This window comes from Nothobranchius furzeri, chromosome 13 (genome assembly GCF_043380555.1).
Source record: "Nothobranchius furzeri strain GRZ-AD chromosome 13, NfurGRZ-RIMD1, whole genome shotgun sequence".
Classification (NCBI taxonomy): Eukaryota; Metazoa; Chordata; class Actinopteri; order Cyprinodontiformes; family Nothobranchiidae; genus Nothobranchius; species Nothobranchius furzeri.
The window spans coordinates 40,208,414-40,233,792 of record NC_091753.1 but is presented as its reverse complement, the minus strand read 5'-3'; the positions used below and the strand labels follow the sequence as shown (position 1 = coordinate 40,233,792).

General features: G+C 42.3%; 1 protein-coding gene across 3 annotated transcripts in view; it reads left to right on the top strand.

Annotated features, from left to right (window-relative positions):
* Positions 1–25,379, top strand: part of rsrc1 (arginine/serine-rich coiled-coil 1) — a 168,484-nt gene that overhangs the window by 58,663 nt on the left and 84,442 nt on the right. For all 3 annotated transcript variants that reach the window (XM_054743396.1, XM_054743395.2, XM_054743394.2), the window contains one exon: positions 22,367–22,418. In XM_054743396.1, coding sequence (XP_054599371.1) covers positions 22,367–22,418 — 52 coding nt within the window. The remainder of the gene's footprint in view (positions 1–22,366; positions 22,419–25,379) is intronic.

Here is a 25,379-nt window from a genome sequence, read left to right as displayed (position 1 = left end):
GATGTGCCCCATATTCCAGGGGATGAATTATAGACAGAGGTCAGCGAGGGTTCTGGCTCTCTGTGGATGTCGCATGCCCTCCCTCCCCTGCCTCCCTGCATACTAAACTAAAGCTCCCAACACCCTCCGCCAGTGACCCCCCCACCCACCACGCCTTACGCAAATGACCCTGAATATGCCACATAAATGAGTGACCCTGAAACTCAAACAGTTCTCAGTAGTTCTCTTATACTGCACATCAGATTTTATAAAGTTCAAATCAAAATCTCACAGTCAAGCTCCAATCCTCATAGAGTTATAGTTGTCTAGAAATGAACTTGTGCTGTATTCCAAATAGTAACTTCTTCCGTTTACTTCACATTAGTCAAATATAAAAATACTGTGCTGTGCTTTTAGCTGTTGATTTCGATTAAACTAAATTTGTTTCCCCAAATATGAGATAACCAGTATTTTCTGGTTTATTCTTCAAAAGAAGAAGAAGAAGAAGAAAAGATCTTTTCTATAGCGCCTCTCAAGATAAAAATCACGAGGCGCTTCACAAAAACAAAAAATGTAAAAATTTAAAAAAGAATTTAGAAAATGATTGAAAATATATTTAAAATGAGCAAAATATAGACAATTGTGATTAGAAATGTAAAGAAAGAGAGAGTGAATAGGAAAGAGGGAAATCAGTGGATCCTGAGGAAGGTGGAATAGGTAGAGAGAACAGAAAAAGGAGAGGGTGATGAACGTCACACAAAAGCCAGCCTGGACAAGTGAGTTTTCAGCAGTTTTTAAAGGAGACCACCGAGCCCACTGATCTCAGGCTCAGTGGGAGAGAGTTCCAGAGTCTGGGGGCCACAGAGGCAAATGATCTGTCACCTTTGGTCTTTAGCCTGGTGCGCTGCACAACCAATAGGCTTTGATCACTGGACCTCAGGAACCTGCTGGGGGTGTAGGGACTAAGAAGATCACCAATGTATGATGGTGCTTGTCCATGTAAAGCCCTATAGACCAGAACCAGGATCTTGAAATGAACCCTGAAGTTGACTGGCAACCAATGAAGCTGGAGGTGAAGCGGGGTGATGTGGGTGTGTTTGGAGGACTTGATCAGAAGCCGAGCACAGGCATTCTGAACCACCTGTAGACGGTTCAGGGAGGTTTTGCTCAGACATGTGAAAAGATAGTTACAGTAGTCTTAAGCGTGAGGAGATGAAGGTGTGGATAACTGTCTCAAGTTCAGAGCGGGACAGAATAGGACTCAGCTTTGCAATGTTCCTGAGATGGAAGAAGGAAGAGCGAACAGGAGAACTGACATGAGAATCCAGGGTGAGAGCTGGGTCAAAGGTCACACCAAGATTCCTGACTGAGGGTTTGGTGTGAGAAGCAAGCTGACCACGATAGTCTCTGACTTTGGGAACCAGCTTGTCTGGGGCACAGATGATGATCTCAGTCTTATCTTCATTCAGCTGTAGAAAGCTCCCAGCCATCCAGGTGTAACAGCTACAGCTTAGACATCTCATGGGGCTTAAAGTAGATGTACAGTTGGATGTCATCTGCGTAAAGATGGTAGGAGATTCCTTTGAAGGAGCTCAGGATGTGCTGAAGAGGAAGCAGATAGAGGAGGAAAAGCAGAGGCCCCAGCACAGAACCTTGTGGGACACCATGGGTAAGAAAGGTGGTGGAGGACCTAAACTTGGAGATGGCCACAGAAAAGGAACGCTCAGAAAGATAAGAATAGAACTACTCCAGAGCAGTTCCTGATAGGCCTACCCAGTCTCTCAGCCTCTCCAGGAGCAGGTGATGGTCAACAGTGTCAAAGGCTGCAGTCAGGTCCAGCAGGACCAGAACAGAACAGTCCCCTGCATCACTGTGAGTCAGAAGGTCATTAGAGACCCTAAGAAGAGCTGTTTCAGTAGAATGAGCTCTACGAAAACCTGACTGTAAGCAATTATAGATGTTATGTTCATCAAGAGCAGCTGTGAGTTGTTTAGGAACAAAGTTTTCCAAGATCTTGAAGATGAACGGAAGTTTAGAGATGGGTCTGAAGCATCTAATGAAAGAGGGGTCAAGACTCGTTTTTTAAAGAAGCGGGTGGATTACAGCGTTCTTAAAGTAAGCAGGAACCTGACCAGAGACCAGAGAAGAATTAATTATAGAGAGCACGCTGGGGCCGATGGACTGAAAAGCACTTTTAAACAACGATGAGGGTAAGATGTCGAGGGGGCATGCAGAGGTCAAAGTCAAAGTAAGTTTATTGTCAATTCTACCACATGTGCAAGACAAACAGAGAAATGAAATTGAGTTTCAGTACACACAATTCAGATATTAGACATACATGGGCAAGACACATGACAAGAATTGGTGACTGTGGTCCTTCGCAACATGAGTCGCGCTACCTTAGGTCTTCATAGAGTTAACTAGTTTGGTTAACTCAGGCAAAGAAACAGGAGCAAAGCTATCTAGGATGATGGGCCTGGTTGGAGTCGGGGGAGGCAGCGATAAGGCTGAGGGAGAGATGCTAGATTTGACCCTATTGACTTTGTCCACAAAGAAAGACAGAAAGTTTTCACAGTCTGCAACAGAGTTAATGGAGGCTGTAGGAGTGGCTGGAGAGACGATACTGCTGATGGTGTTAAACAGCACCTTGGGGTTCCCTTTGCTCTGGGACACCAGGTTGGAAAAATAGGCAACCCTCGCGTCTCCGACTGCAGAGTTAAAGGATGTCAGAAGATCCTTTAGGTGCAGCAGATGGATGTGGGGACGGGTTTTCTTCCACAAGCGCACTATTTTTCTGCATTGGCGCTTCAGGCTGCGAAGGCTGTCATTAAACCAGGGAGTAGGGTTCACTGCAGGAACTGATCTGGATCTGACAGGACATATATTGTCCAGAATGGAGAGGCAGTGCTCATTAAACTGAGAAGGCAAGGAATCTGGGTTGTTGTCAGAAGAACATGGTGGATCAGATGCAGCAGAAATATTGCTAGCTGTGCTCTCATTAAGAAAACGAGAACTAACCAGACGGCGAGCAGGAGGTGGGGACGCAGAAACTGGCAAGTTAAAGATAATGTAGTGGTGATCAGAAATATAAACGTCCTCAGGACAAACACTGTCAGCATTTAGATTCAGGGTAAAAAATAAGGTCTAGAGTGTGCCCCCTGGTGTGTGTGGGGCCAGAAACATGCTGGATAAAGCTGAAGGAGTCCATGAGGCTGGATAAATTCATGGTGAAGTGATCTGAGGGATCATCAACGTGGATGTTAAAATCACCAACAAGCACCAGTCTGGGCAGCTTCACAGTGGAGGATAGAAAGTCACTAAACTCCTGAAGGAAAGAACTGTTTGGACCAGGTGGACATTAGACCACAGCACAGTAGAACGGGTTCTTACACCTGACTTTAATCAGCTTCAGTTCAAAGGAAGCAAAGTGACCAGAGGTTGTAGAGCTACATGGAAGATAGTCTCTGAAAACAACAGCTAAGCCTCCACCACGACCAGAACCCCAGGGCTGGCTAAAGGATGAATAACCACTCGGGCAGAGTTCAATCAGACCAGAATAATCAGATGTTTGCTGCCATACTTGTCAGAAACAGAAAATCCAGGTTTTTAGAGATAATTAGATCTTTAAGCTGTAAGGACTTATTGTTAACAGAGCGGGTATTTAATAGAGCCATTCTGAGTGATGTGGAGGAATCAGAAACTACAGAAACAGCTGGAGTTAGTGGATGTAAATTAGCAGGGTTAGATCCATGGTGTTTATAAAAACCACTCATGGAGGGAACAGGAGGGGAAACCACTGAAGAATGAGGATAAACAGACCTTAAAAAACTTGGACGGAGAAATCGTGCCCCAACGCGGCCTGGCGGAAGTGCAGAAGTGGCTCTCAGGTTGCCAAACAAAGGACAAGAAGCTAGAAGATTGCGCCGATGTTTACTAGATAAACCACGCTTTAAGAGAGGTTTTATTCTCACCTGGATTCCTGCTCGTTTACCTCTTTTCGTCCGACGTTTTCCCGGGTACGGATAAACATCGCTGACTGGAATCGTCGTTTGGCTCCGGGCCAGCGCGCCACTCAGTTAGACAAACAGGGAGGTACGTCCTTGGTGCATCTTGGGCGATCGTGAACGAACGGAAGAATAAGAGAGTCTGGCGATCATGGGAGATGGTAGCAGGGACACTACCGAAGAGGATCACAGACAGGAGCAAGGTGGAAAAGAGGAGGTTGGTGGAAAAAAGTTTGAAAAAGTGGCCTGTAACCGCGACTAAGCCAAGCACAGGTGCCATCTTGTTACCGACCGCACACCATACCATACTATACCACACCACACCAGCTCTTTTCTGTTGCCAGGTCTGGAATAGTCCAGTGTGGTGTGGTTATTTCTGGACTGCTGTGTTCCGGTATGGTTATAGAATTTTCAAGCAAGCGTTTTGATCACAGTTTGGGCCATCATGTTGGCAGGCGGGGTTTAACGAACCATCATGCACTATTTTCTAAGTTGTACAGTTATTCAGTATTTCTGTGTTGCAATAAATGGTCTACATAGCTAAAGACAAAAACAAAATGCTTACCACAGTCTCTACATGTGACTCCAGAGTGCAGTCGCTAAGTCCAGAGGCCTGCTTTGCTGCCTTTAGCTATAAATAACATCCAGTGCATCTTAGCAACTTCATGTATTTCTCACATCTGAAAAAATATCCACTTCGACTGTTTCTGTCCTTAACTATTAACTATATTGAACATTAATTTCTGTATCTTGGTCCGACACTGTGCCGACGTTTGCTCTGATCCTTCGGCTGCCATCCGCTGAGAAAAAAACTACTGATCTGTGTAGCTCCTACTGTGGACTCTCACGAGGACGGTGAGAAATGTATGGAACTCTGAAGGTGACCACAATTTGATGCTACTTGCTGGCATGTTTTCATATTCATGTACAGCTAACGAAATTACAACAACGGAACTCCATTTGTTTTGCTTGTTTCAATTAGTGACATATTTCTGTCAACCAATCAGTGGACTGTGTTGTTGCTCCACGCTAACCATACTGCTCCAGAAATGTCTTGACCTACCACAGAAGGGAGCCAAAAAAGTCCCATGATTGACGTGGTCTAGTATTCTGGACCGGTTTTACGATTGGAACAGACTAGCGACCTGATTCTTCCCATTCCCTGCTCGTTTGGGCGATGGGAAAGATCGATAACACACCACACCATACCATAACATGCCACACCACGCCATACCATAGCATACCATAGCATAGCATACCATACCACACCACACCACACCACACCATACCATACCATACCATAACACACCACACCATACCACGCCATACCATACCACACCGTACCATAACACACCATACCACACCATACCATAACACACCACGCCATACCATACCAGACCCTATACCATACCATACCATAACACATCACGCCATACCATACCATACCATACCATACCATACCATAACACACCATACCATACCATAACACACCATACCATACCATACATAACACACCATACCATACCATAACACTTTACACCATACCATACCATGTTACACCATGCCATACCATACCATACCATACATAACACACCATACCATACCATAACACACCACGCCATACCATACCATACCATACCTTAACACACCATACCACACCATACCATACCATAACACACCACGCCATACCATACCATAACACACCATACCTTACCATACCATAACACACCATACCATACCAATCACACACTACGCCATACCATACCACACCATACCATACCAAAACACACCATGCCACACCATACCATACCATACCATACCATACCATACCATACATAACACACCACGCCATACCATACATACCATATCATGCCATACCATTCCATACCATACCATACCATACCATACCATACCATACCATACCATTCCATACCACACCACACCACACCATACCAAACCACACCATACCATACATAACACACCACACCATGCCACACCATGCCACACCACACCATACCATACCATAACACAACCCATCATGGTTTAGTATGGTATGGTATGGGCTGCATGGTGGCGCAGTGGTTAGCACTGTTGCCTCGCAGCACGAAGGTCGCAGGTTCGAAACTCAGCCGCGGCCTTTCTGCGTGGAGTTGCGTGTTATCCCCATGCATGCGTGGGTTTCCTCCGTGTACTCCGGTTTCCCCCACAGATCACAACATGCCCTGCAGGTTATAAATTGTAAGTCGCTTTGGATAAAAGCATCTGCGAAATAAATAAACATAAACGTAAACATAAACATCATACCACACCATACCAGAACACGTTACACCACGCCATACCATACCATACCATAACACGTTACACCATGACATAACATAATTCAATTCAATCAAAGTTCATTTATATAGCACCAAATCACGACAACAGTCGTCTCAGGGCACTTCACATACTAAACATTCCAATACAGGTCAGTTCATTAAGCCAATCAGAAAAAAGTTTCTTAAATAAGGAACCCAGCACATTGCATCAAGTCACTGATTGGTGTCAGTGACTTTACAGCAATCCTCATACTAAGCAAGCATTTAGCGACAGTGGAGAGGAAAACTCCCTTTTGACAGGAAGAAACCTCCAGAGGAGGCTTTTTAGCACATTTTAAGACCGACATGTTGCTATCAGATGTGTGGTGTGAGCTGAAACCAAGTGCTACAAATGAAAAAGTCGCAGTGTCCGCAGAATATATAGAAATACAGGCTAAAATGCATTATCTTGTAGAGGCTCTGAGTCCGCTTGCAGAAGTGACATTTACATGTGGATGTTTCCTGGTCAGTCAGGTGCTGCAGCATCGAGGATGTGGTGTTGTGGTAGGCTAAATCCATTTTACAGTATTTACACTGGACTACGTTTTCCGCCTTACGACGTGAAAAATGGTCCCACACCTTTGACATTTCCTGTCTTTTTCGCACTCCACCGGGGTCCACGTTGTCCGCCATGGCTTAAGAGAAAGTTAAGTTATATTTGCTACTCGCGTGTGCATTCAGTGCAGTGTGTATGTGCGTCACTTATTTCGGTCCGGGTGAAACATGACCTCGGGCGATTGCAAAGCCATAAATTAATTAAACATGAATTAAACGAAGCCTCGAGTCAAATCCTCTGCCTCGAGGATTTTTTGTACTCGAATTATTCGAGGTCCTCGAGGAATCGTTTCAGCCCTAACACACACCCACACACACACACACACACACACACACACACACACACACACACACACACACACACACACACACACACACACACACACGCACACACAGAACATATATACCAAGTAATATTTCTATGGTTACATTGTGATTTCTTAGTAAATATTCTAGTTATATATAACATAACATAACACACTACACCATACCATACCACACCATACCATAACACATGATACCATACCACACCACACCATATGGTTCCATACCACACCACACTACACTATACCATACCATACCATACCATACAATACCACACCATACCATAACACATGATACCATATCATACCACACCATACCACATGATTCCATACCACACCACACCACACTATACCATACCATACCATACCATACATACCATAACACAAGATACCATACCATACCACACCACACCACATGATTCCATACCACACCACACCACACTATACCATACCATACCATACCATACCATACCATACCATACCATACAATACCATACTCCACTACAACACAATGCAATGCACCACACCATACCTTTCCTACTGGTGGTGGTTGGAGGGACTGGTGGCGCAAGTGTTTGGCAGGTCTAGCCTCTGTCAGTGTGCCCCAGGGCAGCTGTGGCTACATCATAGGTCATCCCTAATGTGAATGTGTGTGTGAATGGGTGAATGACTGATTGTGTTTTGAAGTGCCTTGGGGGGTTGTAGAACACTAACAAAGTGCTACAAATACAGGCCATTTACCCTTTACCATAAAAAGAACAAGGAAGTGAAAACCAAACACACAAGGTGGAACCACATAATACTTATCCACAAATTTTAAATTGAACATCCAAGGTAAAAGGGAGAATGAAAATATGTAGTTTCAGATTTAAAAACAAATTCCTGCTCTGCAACTGTTGTGTCATTAAATCGTGAAAACCTTGGCAACAAATCAGGACAAGTGCATTGGTAAAGAAAAAAGTGTATGCCTTGCATGTTTTGCAAATGCATTTTAGAGTTCAAATAAAACTGACATTAAGTATATAGATGTTTTTTGAACCTATTGTAATGGGCTATGGTTGGTATGGAGATATCTGGGTGTGTGTCTACAGGTGGGATTGATGCACTCCTCCATAAAATGTTGTTTGAATTATTCATGAACAGGTTAGATGCATAAACAGCATTAATCAATACTTGTATAGATAGTTATATTCAAGCAAACATTATGAGAGACTGTTTCCTAAGCAGATATTTGTTTTCCTGTATGCAAGTGGAAGAATGTGAGCTAAAATAGAAAAGACGACAGTGGTTTCTCGCCATTATGCAGTTCAGACGGATGCTATATTTCTATTGGCTGTAAAGCTAAATTCTATAATGAGTCCAAATGTTTGCAGCTTTTATGCATTTGTTTGCTCAGAGTCAACTAAAATTATAACAAGTTCTACCAAGGCCAGCTTTGAAATTTTCTCTCTGTTTTGATGTTTTAGCACTGAAAACATGCCTCAGTTATATGAGAAAATAATGGTGAGTTATGGTACTGAGTTGCTGTAAATGAATGAACTCATTTAATTATCTTCTACAGAACTGGTCAGCCCAGGTCTGTTAGCAGATGTTAGATAAAAAACTAACCCTGAACTGGTTGGTGACCTTACACATTCACACATCGACAGACATGAACACAACCACACACCTGTGAATTTACATGCAATTTGTTTCTGTATTTATGCCCTGGGCAATTTGAATCTTCAGTGTCTGAATTTATGGGTGTGTTTCTGCTTGTGGGGACTGAGATTGCACCCCAGTAGGCAGCTGCCTGGGGAGTGCACGTCTCTGATTACGATTCGGGACAGAAAACTGTAAATAATGGTGCTCATTTCTACGGTTGTAGGGCCGTTCGATGCGGTTCCTCTCAATACGGTAACATACAGCGACATCACATATCCCTGTAGATTTCTAAACAGGCATTTTACGACTCTGTTGATGTACTGCTGTTACAATTGGTGCGTCAAGCGTAGATCAACGCTTAGGGTTAGGTGGCGCCACCATACTAAAGGCACATAATCCCGTCAACCAAGTAACCTTAAAATTGGCCTCTATTAAATGGTAACCTTAAATTTTTTTAATTTTCAATCAAAATGAGAATTTCCCTAAAAGGATTAACTGCAACTGCGATTTAAGCTTCTGTACTCACAATTCTGGTGCTTGATTTGTCGTGATGCACGCAGCTTTACCCTCTCCTGTTAAGTGTCTAAATGAGTGACTGGTGCAGTAATTAGGTTGGCAATTAGGATCTGTGTGGTCTGAGGTTTTGTTGTATTGTTTTTTCTTTCTTTTTTTGTGTTTTGTCAGATTGAATAGAATCAGCAGTAAAGAGGAGAGAAAGACTGAAGTTAATTGCTCCCAGTGCTCTGCGTTGCGTTCTGCCTTAACACACACGTGCACGTCCAAGCACACTCGAGGACACATAACACACAAGCAGCATCAAGGCGGAATATCTTGCTCTGGGAGAAATGGTGCGAGCAGGGGGAAAGAGGTGGCCTACAGCGGCTAATCAGTCCAGATGTACTGCTTTTTAGAGCAAAGGAGATAAAAGCCAGCAGCTCAATCAATACACAAGGAATCAGTCTCATCAGGGTTGCTGGCTCAATCAGCAGCTGTACCCATCGCTTTACCACACACACCGCCTCAGGATGTAAAAGAAAAAACAAGCGAGTGGTTGAGAGGAACAAGGAGTGAAGGAGACGTGTCAACAGTCTTAGAGGGGGATGCTGAATGGGACATGATGGTGGAGGCTGCTTTACAGGTCAGTCTGTGGTCATGGGTTAAGTTAGGGTCACAGGAAACACAGGAGCAAATTTGTGGTGATGCTGCAAATCACATGATCCTTTCGCGTGAATTAAAAGGCAAAGGTTTTACTCTGGAAAAGCCACAGCATTTTAACAACCTTAAAATGTTGCAATTACTTAAACATTATGATAAAAAGCACAGCGGATTAAATACAAATAAAAAACAAGAGCATTGGATTCTCTGATTGAACTTGCTGCTCAGATACTTTGCGTCACAAGAAAGTGAGTTTGTTTTGTTGACAAAAGCAGTGCAGGAACAGCGGTGTGCTGTTTTTGATGCCGCCAGGCTGTTGACCACATGGCTCACTTCAGAGATGGCTGATGTCCGAGTGTCCCTCTGTGAGTTGAAGAGTTTACACAGGCAAAAAGCCCTGTTGGCCCACTGACAGACAGGGGCCAACAGCTGAAGCCAGAATACACACACACGCATGCACATGCACACACACACACACACACACACACACACACACACACACACGCATGCACACACACGCACACACACCAACTGCATGATACACCTTGTATCACTTAACGAAGATGTTGGTTGATTTAGAGAAGTGTTATTGTTTAGTATTAATTGATAGTTTTTGTTTTTCATTCGTGTACGATATCTTGTCAACCCCTTTCTGCTCATTGCTCTCTTGTATATCGTTGTCTGTGTCTTTCTTCCTCTCAGTTGTAATTGCTTAGCCTAAGAAGATAAAGGAGGGGACAGATAAAGGAGTGTAATGGGTGCTGGTGGTGGTACGGGGGGGCTGATAATCTGCAAACAGATTTCCATGCTTATTACACTAATGATTTCACGATTTGATGTGTGCGTCGGGTGTTTGGAAGATGTGAAAGCAAAAAAGGGTGGGGGTTGGAGGGGGGCACCGCTCTCTTTCTCTCTCATCTCGACGCCGCGGCTAAATGATGGAGTAATTTGAGTGACCTCTGACTTGGGGCAGGCCTGCACATAATTGCATGTCATTCTAGCAAGAAGCAGAGGGAGGGGGGGATTTAGCAAAATATCACTTTTTGTCCCTCCTGTTTGCACAGATCTCTCGTTTTTTTCACCACGTTTGCCCGTTTTGCTTTCTCTTCGAGTGTTTTCCTACTTCCCCAAAAAAGGGGAAAAAAGCACCACCAAACAAAAGAAAGATGGCATTAATTTTCAAATGATGATATTACATTAGGCGCAGAGATCTCATACATCAGAACGTGAGAACTAGTCCCTTACTGTATGTGCTTCATCTTAATGGTATCGCTGGATGTCAAGGGCATGGAGGAAATTAAATCGGAAAGTGCAGATAGACCAAAGAAGATATTATCTCTGGATGATTGCAGTTTTGATAGGTATTCCAGTGAATTTCATTTTCTCCGGATGGGGAGAAGATGAGTTAGCCTGCGCATTTGCTCATTTTTCTTCTACATGATTTATGTGAGTTGAGTATAAAACTCTCTCCTGCTCCTCCCCCTCTACCTCCTTTATCAGAAACACATAACATGCACACACACATCCACGCATGGTTGTAAACGACTGGCTTTGAGTTGTTCCTCGTATGGGCCGGTTTATGCGAGCGTACGCTCGTGTGTGGCCTCGGCAGAGCGAGCGGAGTTTGGCGGGCGTTTCACTGCGTGTTATTTATTTCCCCTTTTTTTACTTTTGTGTCTGCGTGAAAACGTGCGGCAGAGATAGCAGCAGAGCCATCAGCAGGGATGATTCCTGGGAGATGGCGGGGGGAGTGCCATTACTCAGACTTGTTTACATTCTAAATACGTAATGAAATCTTGTTGGTAATAATGACGGGAATAAAAGTTTAGGAAATTGTAAAAGTGGCGAAGTTTGAGAAATGAGCCCCGGCCTGTGAAATAGCATTTGGGGGCAGAAAACGACATTATTATGCAGTGCTCCTGCCTGCCTGAGACATGAAGATGAACTGCAGGCTGGTCATAAAATGCTGTTAGCCTTAGCCTGAAGTATGGCACATTGTAAAAAAGCCCTGATCCCATATTGCCATTATATAGAAAAGTATAGCCATACACAACATTATTTTTCATATAAGATGAGCTCGGATACAGCAGCTCAGGCCTCCCAAATACATACACTGATAGGCACGCTTTTTTTTTTCTTCCCTCTTATAAAATATATAAATAAACACATTGCCATGGAACCCATCTCTGCCCTGATCTTATAGACCTCGATATTAAAAACAGAAATATTGCATTTTCTAGGGGCTCTGTTTTCCTCTGTCCTCTTTTGGGTATGGGATATATCTGTGTGTTTGTTTAGCGTGGAGGGGAGGAAGAGGAGGAGATGCAGAGAAAGCCCGAGTGGGAATTCAACAAATAAAAGAAAATGGAAACAGATGAAGACTTTAAAAATATAATGAGATGAATATTGAGCATATCAACTGCAGGATAAAGAGAGTTAGTTGTGCGGGCGGTGTGCATGTGTGAGTATATTGAAACAGCTTATTGACATAAATTGATGGTTACAGTGGCGCAATTAGGATTAATGTTACAGTGGACGGACGGATGATGTGCCTGATGCGCTGTATTTTTTCCCCCTTAAGATGGTTTCCTTAAAGACAATTTCAAAAGTATTTTACTAATGCGTATGTTTATTTTCCAGGCGTTTTCTGAAGCAAAATACATTTTTATCGCTTTCTCCACGAGCAAATTCAGAAACTTGCGTCATTGTCATGGAAAACTTTAGTAAATACTTATGAATGAGGTCATAGAGATGTAGAGACTTTGACCTCTCTCAGCGACAAGAAGGCGGAAACATGATTTAGCTTTAAAACTGATCATCAGCTTGTAGGTCAAAACGACAAAGCAAATGAAAGCTGACACCCATGAATGACAGGGAATAATCTCTTCCGTTTTTAGTGGAAATTAACTTGGATGGTTACAAAGACCTGTGAACTATTATTTTGCTCAAAGGAGAGCTGACATGTGGTTGTTCATCAACTATCGCTGATACAAATTGTAAAAATCAAACTGGGCTGGCGCTGCATGCGCTCAGTGAACTCCGTTTTTTTGTTGCTACAGTGACATGCAAAGTTAGGTCAGAATGATTGTGAATATCTGACTGAGAGGAAAATGATTGAAATTCCAAAAAGGACAAAGTGAACACTGACATTTCTATAGCATTTTAGAAAGGATAGCGAATAGTTTCTGTATTCAAACCAGACTTGATTGGTTGATTTCTTTTTTTTATTTTTTATTTTTGTCTTTGGAAGTTCTTTAAGGTCTCTATTTTTGTTTGTGCACAGAAGACATTTTAATGAATGTTAGGTTGTTCGTGTTGGACTGCACTGAACAACAGCACACCTCAAGCTACAGGTTTTATTCTGTAAAGCCAGAGTTTTGATTTGCTCGTCGATCAGTCCTCCTATAGTTTCTTTTAGAAGATTTTCTCAGTCTTCTAGACCTCCGTCTGATTTTCAACTTTCCCGAGGCTACCTGAAAACTACCACATGTCCTCTTTTTTGTGTTGCTTTGTAGACATCAACAGGTAACATTTTCAGAGAGCTGCTTTTTCCTGACTCAGTTCACCAAATATTGTTCCCCTCTACTCGATATTTGCGTGTTTATTAGAGAAGTGTGCTTCCCTTTAGAGCTGCACAATGCGTCTGCTTATTCAGAGCATCAATTATTTCTAGGGATGTGTATTGGTGAAATTCTGGCGATACGATACGTATCATAATACAGGAAAGACGATACGATATATCATGATATATTGCGATACACTCAGCCAGACGATAGTGATTTTTTAGACTGAATTTACTGTAAAAACATTCAATTAACAGTCCAAACTGATACGTAAAATGTTTAAAATGAGGTATCTGAACCATACTAGCAGTCGCGTTAGAATTGCCCCCCCCCCCCCCCCAAATTACACCAATGTTTGCATGTAAATTCTTCCAAAAATTCGGCTTTTGAATATCAATATGATATCGCAGGAACAAATATCAAGATATATTGCCAAATCAATATTTTCTTACATCCCTAATCATTTCCCATCATGGATTCATTTGTTCCTTTACCTACCTGCTTTGTTCCCCAGTTTTAAATCAAATTCTTTAGTTAAATGAGTAGAACACAAGGTTGTATGATCCTTTACACAAAATCAAACGATTGGACAAATCATATCAGGAACACATTTCTTTTGAAAGTTAAGTTTAAAATGTATTCCACTTTGTTTTGTTATTTATTTGCTCAGCCATACTTCAGTTTGTGAAACAGTAGTCCAAATGTTTGACCTCAGGTTCATCAGGAAGGGCCTTTCTGACCTTTGTTCTTCTTCTCCATTCATCACCTGACCCGCCATACTTAACATTACGTTCCAGCCTCAGGCTTGGTGGTAGTAATGGTAATAATAATCATCATATCTTTGACCAGAACACAAATATATTCAATTTCCTGCATGCTCATTATCCACAGGATGGCACTGGCTTTAGAAAGCAGAGTGAGGATAATTTATTTTTTCCTACTGGGACGTGTTTATTTTTGCGTAATGGGACAGACACTGGGCACTCAGCTCGGCTAAGTGAGTCTCAGTGTGTCCGTCAGCAGTGTTTTTAGGTGAGGGAATGAGCTGGAGGGTTGCTGTGAGCACGCTAAACTTCCTGTCACGTTTAAAGCAGCAGTTGCAACCCAGAAGTTGTGAATTCTTTCATGACGGATGTAGCAGTCTTCCTAAAAACGTTATTAGAGGAAAGAAGCACATGTCTTGTAATGATCTCGTTTCCAGATGATTAAAGAAGTATGTGATTTAAAAAGCACCCTGAGAAGAAGCTATAAGGAATATTCAAAGTTGAAGCTTAAAATACGTACAGGAACAGAGCTCAAGAAGGACATGTTAGATTCAACACTTCCTCTAAGCGGCCACATACATGTTCTCATGTAGAATGTGGGGGGAAAGCATACTAATGCGCAGAAATAGAATTTGATGTGGACAAAAGTCATTTTTTAAATCATAATTCATGCATTTGATCTGTTGTAACGCTTCACAGAAAACGACAAAGATCTTAAAACGGTTCCAGTAAAGCTCCTGTTGCTGCACTGCAGCCATATCAGGTGTGTGTGTCCATATTCATCCAGAGTTACTGCAAAGCACTTTACTCTCTTTACCGTTCAACTGCACTGCAGCATAAAAGTGAAACCCATTTACCACATCAATGGCTTTGTAACAAAACAACACTCAACAGAGATGTATTAATGCTGCTTCTGTTTAATGCTGCCTGTATTCGTTATGTTTTCACTTTTTTCTTTCGTTCTATCGTTTACTTTTTTGTATTTTAGATTTTCTTCAAACAAAAATCTATATATTTTCTCTGACTTTTTCTTGCCCGTTCTGAGTCTTTTCTTTCTTCCAAGATCTCAGTATCTTTCAACAAACACACTCCGCTTGTCTCAATGATGTTGTAGAGGCAAAGCCTCTGTAGACACATCAGGTATCTCTTTCCCTCTGTGGGGGCACATGAAGCTTGATTAATAGCTTTTATTGTTTTCTAATGAACTCTGAATTATCTGATGATAATTTGATGTTAATCGTCCACTGAGCCTCAGTTTAATAATTTAGATGGGGAAAACAATGGCAGGCCACAGCAGAAACTCACTCTCCATGAAAATGCACTTATAAAAATCTACCAAACATAAAAATCTTTACTTGTTACTGGTAGTTTTATTATAAAAACTTAATCATTTGTCATGTCGTTGCATAAATTGATGTTTAAGTTGTTTGTAATGTGAGCCGGGTACAGTAATGTTGTTGATGTGATCCAGTATTTAGTTACACCTTGAGGATTTGGTGTGTGTGTGTGTGTGTGTGTGTGTGTGAGTGTGTGAGTGTGTGTGTGTGTGTGTGTGTGTGTGTGTGTGTGTGTGTGTGTGTGTGTGTGTGTGTGTGTGTGTGTGTGTGTGTGTGTGTGTGAGTGTGTGTGTGTGTGTGTGTGTGTGTGTGTGTGTGTGTGTGTTTACGATGCGCGGACTTGCATATGCCTCAAGGCCAATGTAAACAAATGCTAATGTAATTAGCGAGTGTGTGTAGTAACACACTGTAACTAAAATGATTGCCACGCACACATGTGGTGTGGTATTGCTTCAAGAGACTGATCGTAGCAAGACCGATTTCTGTGTCGTTGTAATTGTTCAGCTCTGGAGCTTTAACCCGAGCACGAATCCACACCAGCACTGGGATTTTATAGCGTGTAATTCACAGTGTTTGCTGTAAAAACAGCTCCTTTAACCGCAGAAAAACTAATTACGCACAAGAGGAGATGAATGGAATGTGAGTGTGAGATGCGCTTGTTTGTGAATGTCTTTTTTTTCCCATCCCAATGTAGCAATGATTAATAATTTAGATTTTTAAGAAATACCAGTGGATGCAGCTGTGATCTAGGGTGTCACCTGCTACTGCGGATGTGCACCAGCATTTACATCCATGTTTCATTAAGTGTGCCTCCGTTGATGTCTTTGCAGCGCCTTGATGTGCGTTCCGTCTCCTATACAGCACCCTGACATCTCTACATTAAAGGGGGTCATTATATTTCCCCAACTGCCACTGAAAAGTGACGTTTTTACAAAGTGACAAGTTTACAGTTTGATAAATCAGATTTTTTTGCTGCCAGCTGGGTGGGGAGTCAGAAGATAGAACGGTGAGTAGGAGGAGGCAGCGGCGGAGGAGGGAGGAATCGCTGCCTGTCAGCGACGCCCAGGCTCTGGCGTCTAAATGATGCTCCCAGGCAGCAGACTCAGATCCCGTCCCCATTAGCATTTAATTTCTTTCTAATCCTACACACGGTTTCCGCCGCCTCATGGTAACGAGGGCCGCCTTACTCCAGCAGCTCCAAGAGCAATCTGCAGCACTCTTGCTTTTATAGCTCTGTGCCCCGTCGTAGCGATCATTCTTTCTTGACAATTAAGACTCACAAATCTAATAGCAATGATATTGGAATTACTACAAGGCCCTTTTGAGGGCATGTCAGGAAAAAGAGCTGTGCCTCCCAATACAGCTGTCAAAGCACACGGCCCTCCCCTGCTCATGCCCGCTAAATGTTTCTGATGCACACACCCACCCACCCACCCACACACACACACCCACCCACCCACCCACCCACCCACCCACCCACACACACACACACACACACACACACACACACACACACACACACACACACACACACACACACACACACACACACACACACACACAACAGGAAGGGGAATATGTTGAGTCTTTGGCTGTGATCTTTGTAAAATGTGCTCTCTGTGCCCTCTTATCCAACTCTCCAAAGACTTGTTACAGCAGCTTTTGTTTTCTCTCTTCCCCTCTCGCTCTCGTTCTTTGTCTCTAAATTTCTCTTCATCTCTTTCTCATTGATTCTCCCTGGTGTGTCAGAGATGTTGCTTTCTTTTTATTTTTCACCGGCAGGGCTTTTTTTTCTTGCACAGACGACGGGACTAGTAACTCAGTGAAAATTGTCCCTCGGTGCTCTATGAGGACATTTTACGGGTACATTCACTATAATGGTAGCGGTTAAAGATTATCACGGGTGAAATCTATTTTCGCCTAAGGGACACAGCTGTTTTATTACAAGATTACACAGATGAAGGTGCACGAGTACAGTCTGTCCTGTGCTTTGTGATGTCTCAGGCGGCCGTGTGACAGAGTGAATCTTTCAGATCATGATCTGGTATGACATTGGGTCTGATTTCTTCAGAACCATTGATTAGGTTGAGGCCTAAATTCTTAAAGAACCAGGCTACTCTGCTAGTTTTCTAAGAGTAATTAACAAATGTTTGAACAGAACTGTGCTCAGATCAGTATAATGTTAAGTAACCATCTTAACCTGAGCATAGTATGTTAAACATACAAGCAGATCACAGAACTTCACTGGAAAAAAACTAAAATGATGCGTTTTTAAAAGCCTATTGGTTATTTTCTCTTTTTGATTTAATTGCTTTAACAAATAAAAATATAGTTTAGTAACCAGCGCCTTTTGAGTTTGTTTCCAGGGTAATTTTACCAGAACATTGCATGCGCGTATCTCCACTTCAACGGGCCAGCCCAAACGACCATTTTCCGTCCCATTTTCAGTTCCTAATGGGCCATTCCCATCTGTACCAGGTCGGCCCGGGCCGGGTAGCCCCAGTCGGCCCGGTTGATTCCACACATCCAGACCATGTGGGCTGATTCTACCCACCAATCAGAGGCTTGCTCTAATGGGAGGTGTGAATTTGCTGTCAGCAGTGGGTGTGTTGGCCCTGGTCGGCCTGAAGCAGACCCCCTCGAGAAGAGGGCTGAGAATGAGCCTTGGTTGGCCCGGAAAAATACCAGGCCACCCAGATATGTAAACAACCTACGCTACCCGGCCCGGGCCGACCCGGTACAGATGGGAATGGCCCATTAGATGGAATAGGTCCTAGGAATGGCCCGGTATGTAGCTGAGTGGAACGTTTGATTAATTCATGCTGACTGGTTACTCAGTATACTAACTATAGGAAGTGACAAAGGCAGACATCACGAAAACAACCACACTGTAATAAATTGTAAGCCAAAATCACTTAAAAACGGAAGTTCACCGACTGCCTTAAAAACTTGACTCACGTCAACTTACTTTCAACTCTATATGTCAAGTAGTACAAATATCATAAACGATAACAATGCTTTGTTTGAAAATTATATTGTGAGTTGAAACAACAAATCTTGTTAGATTACCAAGTGGAAAATACATTTTGTCTTGTTAAACATACCCACATTTCTACATTATTTTAACTTATAAATTTAAGTTAGACATTTGTGGTTATCTGTTCAAATAAAAAGTTTGTTAACTGAACAAGTGGATTGTTTGAACTTGTGTTACCAAAATGGCAGCTGTCGTGCCTATAGGGAGCCTAAGTCTCCTCCCTTTCCGGTCGGCTCATGGGTCCCCGTAAGAATGAAAAATGAATGCAAGTCAACGTGGATAAAAACACTATTTTCTTATTCGCTTTGCCTTACGCCCTGGATCACACATATGTTGTACTGCAATGTAAATGAAAGGTAATGATGGGTGTTTTGACCATGCCAGTCACTTACTTTGAGATTTATCAGCTTGTAAAAGTTTGTAATTAGCATGACTACACACCAGAAATTGGCACGTCGCATATGTGATGTCACCACATAATCTCCACTAACGTAGCTGCTACTTACCACATGGCCAGATTTATGGTGGTTCTCTCCTCCTGTGGAAAGTTTGCTGAACTTACAGCCCTTTTCCTTCAGTTTTCTCCGTATCTGGTTCGATGACGTCACTTTTGTGATGCACATTTGTAGTTCTGGACTTATTTTCACACAAAACCTAAAATAGCATATCCCCCTGTTTGAAAAATGAGTGCGTTCTTGGTATCAAAATGTGTCTTAAAATTCACGGACATCATATGTGAAATCCATGGAACACAACAAGCGGAATTACAAAATAGCGTTTTTAGCCCCATTGACTTGCATTCATTTTTTCAGTCTTCTGGGGACCCGTGGTGCGGGAGTAGGTGGGCGTGAATTAGGCTCCCTATACAGGCAAAGAGTGAAGCACGAAGCTAGCAGCAACGCTGAAAGGTGCAGGCTAACTCATGGTTTATACACAGCGTGACTACAGGCAGCCAGTGGGAGTGGAACGTAAGGAGCGGAGTCCTGAGCATTTAGAGTGAACCACCACTTTATTTAGTGCAGTGTAGTGGAATGGCACAATGTTCCTATTGCTACGACTGCCCTCTTCACTTACGATGCCAACATAACAACAAATAAATCTACCTTTGGAACACTGAACAAAGCAATAACTAAGAACAGCACAATCCCCCACAATAAACATGTGTAAACACCTTAAATTTGAACTAAATAACTAAGAACATGACTACCCACATTGCACCTCACCCACTGCAGCTTTCATAGTGGGCGGGGTCATTTTTTCATCTATAAATTGCAGTTTTAAGTTGACTGAACGCATGAGAATGAGGAAAATTTGTTGAAATAATTTTTTTTAAATAAGTAATTTTAAGTGTTCAATAGCAAAAACACACAAAATTAAGTTTAACAATCAAAAATTAACAGGGAGATTTAAGTGAAATAGGAAAAATAAATTTAAACAACTTTTTGAGGCTGTCTTTTATTGCAGTGATTTCTTAAATTGGAAGAGTTAGTGAAGTGGAGTGGAAGTAAAAAAATAAGCAATGTTCACGCCGCTTTAAAATCACCCTTGCTAAACTGCAGACACTGATAAATGCAGATGAAATCCCCACAATGAAGTAATTCATTGGAATTTATTCTCATGGATCATCATATAAAACAGTGCTTCTTCTGGCCATTGAACGCCACATTTTCCGTCACACAACTGCTCTCCTGGGCCTCCGACTCCGATTAAAATCTGCTGAATTAAGTGTAGCATCATGAATGTCCTGTTTTTGACCTAAAGGTCATGACCTGCTGTGTCTGCTCGAGCAGAGACATAAAGTCTCTGACAGGCTAATCTACATGAGATAGTGGCCAAGGTCTTTCATGCACTCTGCTCATCTGAACTGCTTCACCTTTGTTACCAAGCGAAGAAGAAGAACTATTTTGATAAATACATAATCAACATCTTTGTTTTTACCAATAATAATGTGAGCCCGATGTTCAATCAATCTGTGAAATGACAATGTTCATTACTTGATATTATAATCCTGTGATCAGTAGTATTTTACAAGTTATTATAATCTTGGACATTTGCACTAGACACTAATGACACGTAATGTTAAAAGTCACATGACACATTTCCTTTTGTCTGACCTAATCAGAACCTTCGTTTCTGGGAATGGGTGTGGTTATCTGTGGTGTTTGTATAAACCCTCTTTTTGCATGTCAAATTCTAATTTGCCAGTAAACCAAAATATGACAATTATAAAAACTATCCCACGCCAGCTTTTCTTTAGTTCAAAGAGTTCTAGAGAAGTCTCAGACAGGCCATCTGGACTCCCTCTTCAGCCATAAAGAACCTCAGACAAGCTGGATAAAATCTGTTGCAAGTTACAACTGACCGCAACGGTTCCTTCAGAATAAAAGCTGAACCTCACGACCCCTTCAGGGTCTCGGAGACGCCAGTGATAACCTGTCGTGACCTGGAAGCATTCCAAGACTAGTTTGTTCTGCACCGCTGCTTTTCTACCGGCTTCGTTACCAAAGAGGGTCCACGAGGACCTCGGCATTCTGGATCTAATCGGAGGCTCGCCCTGATCATGATCTGGTCATGATCAGATTGCGTTTCATGTGTGATATAAATCTCCTACTAAAGTTTAGAGCGAATCATTCACTCCCACTCAGAACTAAATCAGGGCATCTGCGGGCCTTAAAAAGTCTCAAATTTACTTTTCCAAATTTAAGGCCTTAAAAGTCCTTAAAAATGACAAATAATCCTTAAATACAGTTTCCAATGGCCTTAAATTACCAAAGACCCAATAAACAAGATTCTTTTATTTCTATAAAATTTTCGTGAATTTCTAGTTAGTGTTCAGCATTTTTTGTGTATGATATTGGCATAAGCGGAACCGTACACACTCAGTTGGTTGTGAAAGGGTGCTATTTTTAGATGAGCACATTAGCTGGTTAAGCTAGTGGGAGCTTGCGCCATCTGGAATGGTAACTTGATGGCTAATCCCACGTCCGCGACGTGGTTAGCACCGGTTCCAGGCAATAGCTGGAAATTATAGCTTAAAGTTAAATTTAAAAAATAGCTTAAATTTGGTCAAAATGGCCTTAAAAAAGGTCTTAAAAGTCTTAAATTTGGCTCCCTTAAACCTGCAGAAACCCTGTAAATGCATCTCCGGATCTGCTGGTTCTGAATAAGACTCCATATACACACCATCGTCATTCATCACGTCTCACTCCACCTTAGTCCATCAGTACACAGAGTGTTAAAGTTAGTCTTGTTTAAATTGTGTAGAAATAAATTTCTTAACTATTTTAAACCTGACTCTCGCTCTTTCCTTGGAATTAATACGAAGTGTCGCTTAATCCCTGCAATAAATGTTCCGATCTTCTGGTTAAAATAGTCAAAGATCCATCAGATTGATATTTCATATTTCTATGGTTTCTCACATTTTATGGTTCATAAAGTAAGATGTAAACGACCCATTCTTTACATAAGTTTAGCTGTGTAAACAATCCAAGCTGTTTCAGGACTAACTTTTTAATTGGGTTTCTGGTATGTTATCAGATAAGTACATTTTCAATTTTTTTTTTATTGCAGCTAAAGTGCCTTCAAACATTGGTTAAGGTTTCATTCTGTTATTATTTTTGTTTAATTGTCTCTGTCACTTTCCTGCAGACTCCATCAGAGCAGGCTAAAGCCCGAATGCAAATGGTCCTGCAGGCTGCAGGTAAGTCTTTTTGTTTTGTTTAGCAATTATGTAATTTCATAGTATTAACATTGTCTGACAATGGGTCACTTCAGCCCTCTTAAAATGTACAACGCAACTTTAATGTGTGCGTGTGTGTGCGTGCGTGCGTGTGTGTGTGTGTGTGTGTGTGTGTGTGTGTGTGTGTGTGTGTGTGTGTGTGTGTGTGTGTGTGTGTGTAAACTAAGTCTATGATAGGTCTGAGTTCAGAGCACTCACGCTGTCGCGTTACAAACAGACAATATAACAAAGATTGTTTGTAACAGCAATGTCTCACTTTGATCCATTTTTTAAACTTAAAACATTTTACCTTTTTATCAATAATTCATTATTTATTAATCTATTAATTTATTAATCAACCCTTTTCATTAATAAAAAGGCATCACAGAGCATTTGTGAGGATTATATCAGAGAGAATGTCATCCAGCTGCTGTTGGAGACAAATGAAACATGGAGGGACCCCACATATATCGGTATCTTCTGATTCAAACAGTTTTCCAGAACCATTTCATTCTCATGTATATTCCTACCTATTCACTTTACGGTTATATTTATAATAAATGAATTGTTTCAATCAGTCTGGCACCCTCTAAATTTCTGAAATTTGAAAGGCAAAGCACCGAATGGCCAATCTGATTGAGTTTACTAGTTTATTCTCACTTTATTCTCACTTTACTATATATGAGTATGAGGTAAAAAGTAAAATCACTCATTAGCTTTCAGCAGCTTAAAATTATATTATTATTAAAACAAACTTCTTGTTTCTCTCGTTAAAAAAAGAAGAAAAGTTGAGGAATCTCATCCACTGTCTTTCTGGCAGCTTTTCGTATTTTTTTTCCCTCCGTATGCTAACACATGCTAACGCCTCCTAACACCGATTGCAGCCGTTTCACACAATCGCATACAATTGCATGCATGCACACTCTCCTCTTTGAGTGCTCCCGGGCCCATATTCAGTGCAGCTTAATTTTAAATGCTCCTCCCAGAACATAAGTCATAGATGTCACTGTGCACACGGTGTATATATTCCAGTGTGTATTCGAGGGGTAGAGTTGCGAGCCAGATGTGACAGGCAGAGATTGACTGTGGAGAAAGATGCCTTCATGTTTACAGTCATACACACACACACACACACACACACACACACACACACACACACACACACACACACACACACACACACACACACACACACACACTGAGCACTTCAGAACAGGGTTCTAATTTCACCACAGGAAATATATGAAAGGACCCGGCATCTATACATCATCTCTAAAGCACCCGCCAGCTACATACGTACCTCACTCAGGACTTGTTCAGCGACACCGGAGGCCACAGAACAACACTGCCATCCCTTGATCTGATTTAGCTGAATTGAACTTTGAGAGTTATTTTTAATGTACTTCGTCAAGCATTAAACTTACTCACAGTTTACATGTAGCCATTGGAAATTTCTTTTTGATGTGGGGACAACTTACAATTAGGGTTAAAGGAAAATTCAATATGTGAATCCCCTCTGCTTCCCTGCCCCTCTCACACTCTCGGCCCCGCCACCTCAAGGCTAATGCTCTACTAATGGTGGTGAACCCTCATGACTCTGAGCATGTGGCTTAGAGTGCTTTGGGCCAGACTGCTGCAGACACAGGGCTAAAGAAGAGGGTTTAATGCACTAGACATGTTTCTGGTTTTTCTCTTTCCTCATAGCCACTTCCAGATATCAAGTTTATGGCTCAGTCAGAGACCGCCTTTGCCACAGAGCTCAGGATGCTCTGATTCAGGCCTTTAGGTGTTTGAGATCATGCCACACACAATGACCTGTGGTAAAATACAAGTGAACAACACATTTAAACATGAAAAGTCAGTTATAATAGGTACTCTGGATTTGTTTTTGTCAGTTTTGGGTTAGGATGGACTTGAACGGTCTGCTGTTATCCCTCTATACTGACATTCTGTCTTTGTTCCAGTGTTGTCAGTGGCAGAGGCAGATAGGGATAGAGGGCGAGAAGGAAGCAGCAGATGTTGGAAGGTTGTGTGAATGTTAATGTCCTGACTTAGCCGTGGAGCTTAAGCTTCCTCCTCCTTCTCTCCGTTCCTCTCTGAGCACCCGCCAGGCTTTCTCTCTCGGGGTCTCCTGACATCCTTAAAGCCCGCGGCTCTCCGCTCCTCTTCTCCACTATGCTCAACGTATTTCTCTCCCATCCCCTCCCTCCTCTCCCTTCTTTTGTCCATCTATGGACTCTCCCTAGTCAGTGGAGAGCAGATCATCCCATGGCTAAAGCGGCTCAGGCCTTTGTGTTGGTGGGCTCTGTGGACCTGTAATGAGCCCCCTCGGCTGGCCCGCTGGCCTGCTTAACGCTCACTGGGGGCTTCCATGGTGTGTGTGTGTGTGTGTGTGTTTGTGTGTGTGTGTGTGTGTGTGTGTGTGTGTGTGTGTGTGCGTGTGTGCGCGTGTGTGCGTGTGTGCGTGTGTGTGTGTGTGTGCGTGCGTGCGTGTGTGTGTAAGAAGGGGAAGGATGGGAGGGATGAGGAGGGCAACACTGGCCTCCAATGAAAGAGCTGGATGGATATATTTATGGGTCACTTCCTGCTTGGCCTACACATCACACACACACCACATAAACACGCACACACACACACACACACACACAGCCACACACACACATCAAAAATCCTTTAGACTAATTAACATTAATAAATTAGACACACATTGCAACAATTTCTTCTTAATATTTGCTCCCTTTTGTTCGTTTATATATTTTTTTACTTTCTTGAGTCTTTGCTCTTTTCACAGCGATGTCCATTTCCACCCAAATAAGCACAAGTGCTGAGCTCGGCAGCGGGCCTCTACTTATCCACACGTCAATAGGGAGTGTTTGCAGAACACCCACTTAGGACTTGAGGGCCAAGGGTCATCAAAACCTTCTTCTTCTCCCTGTTTGAACC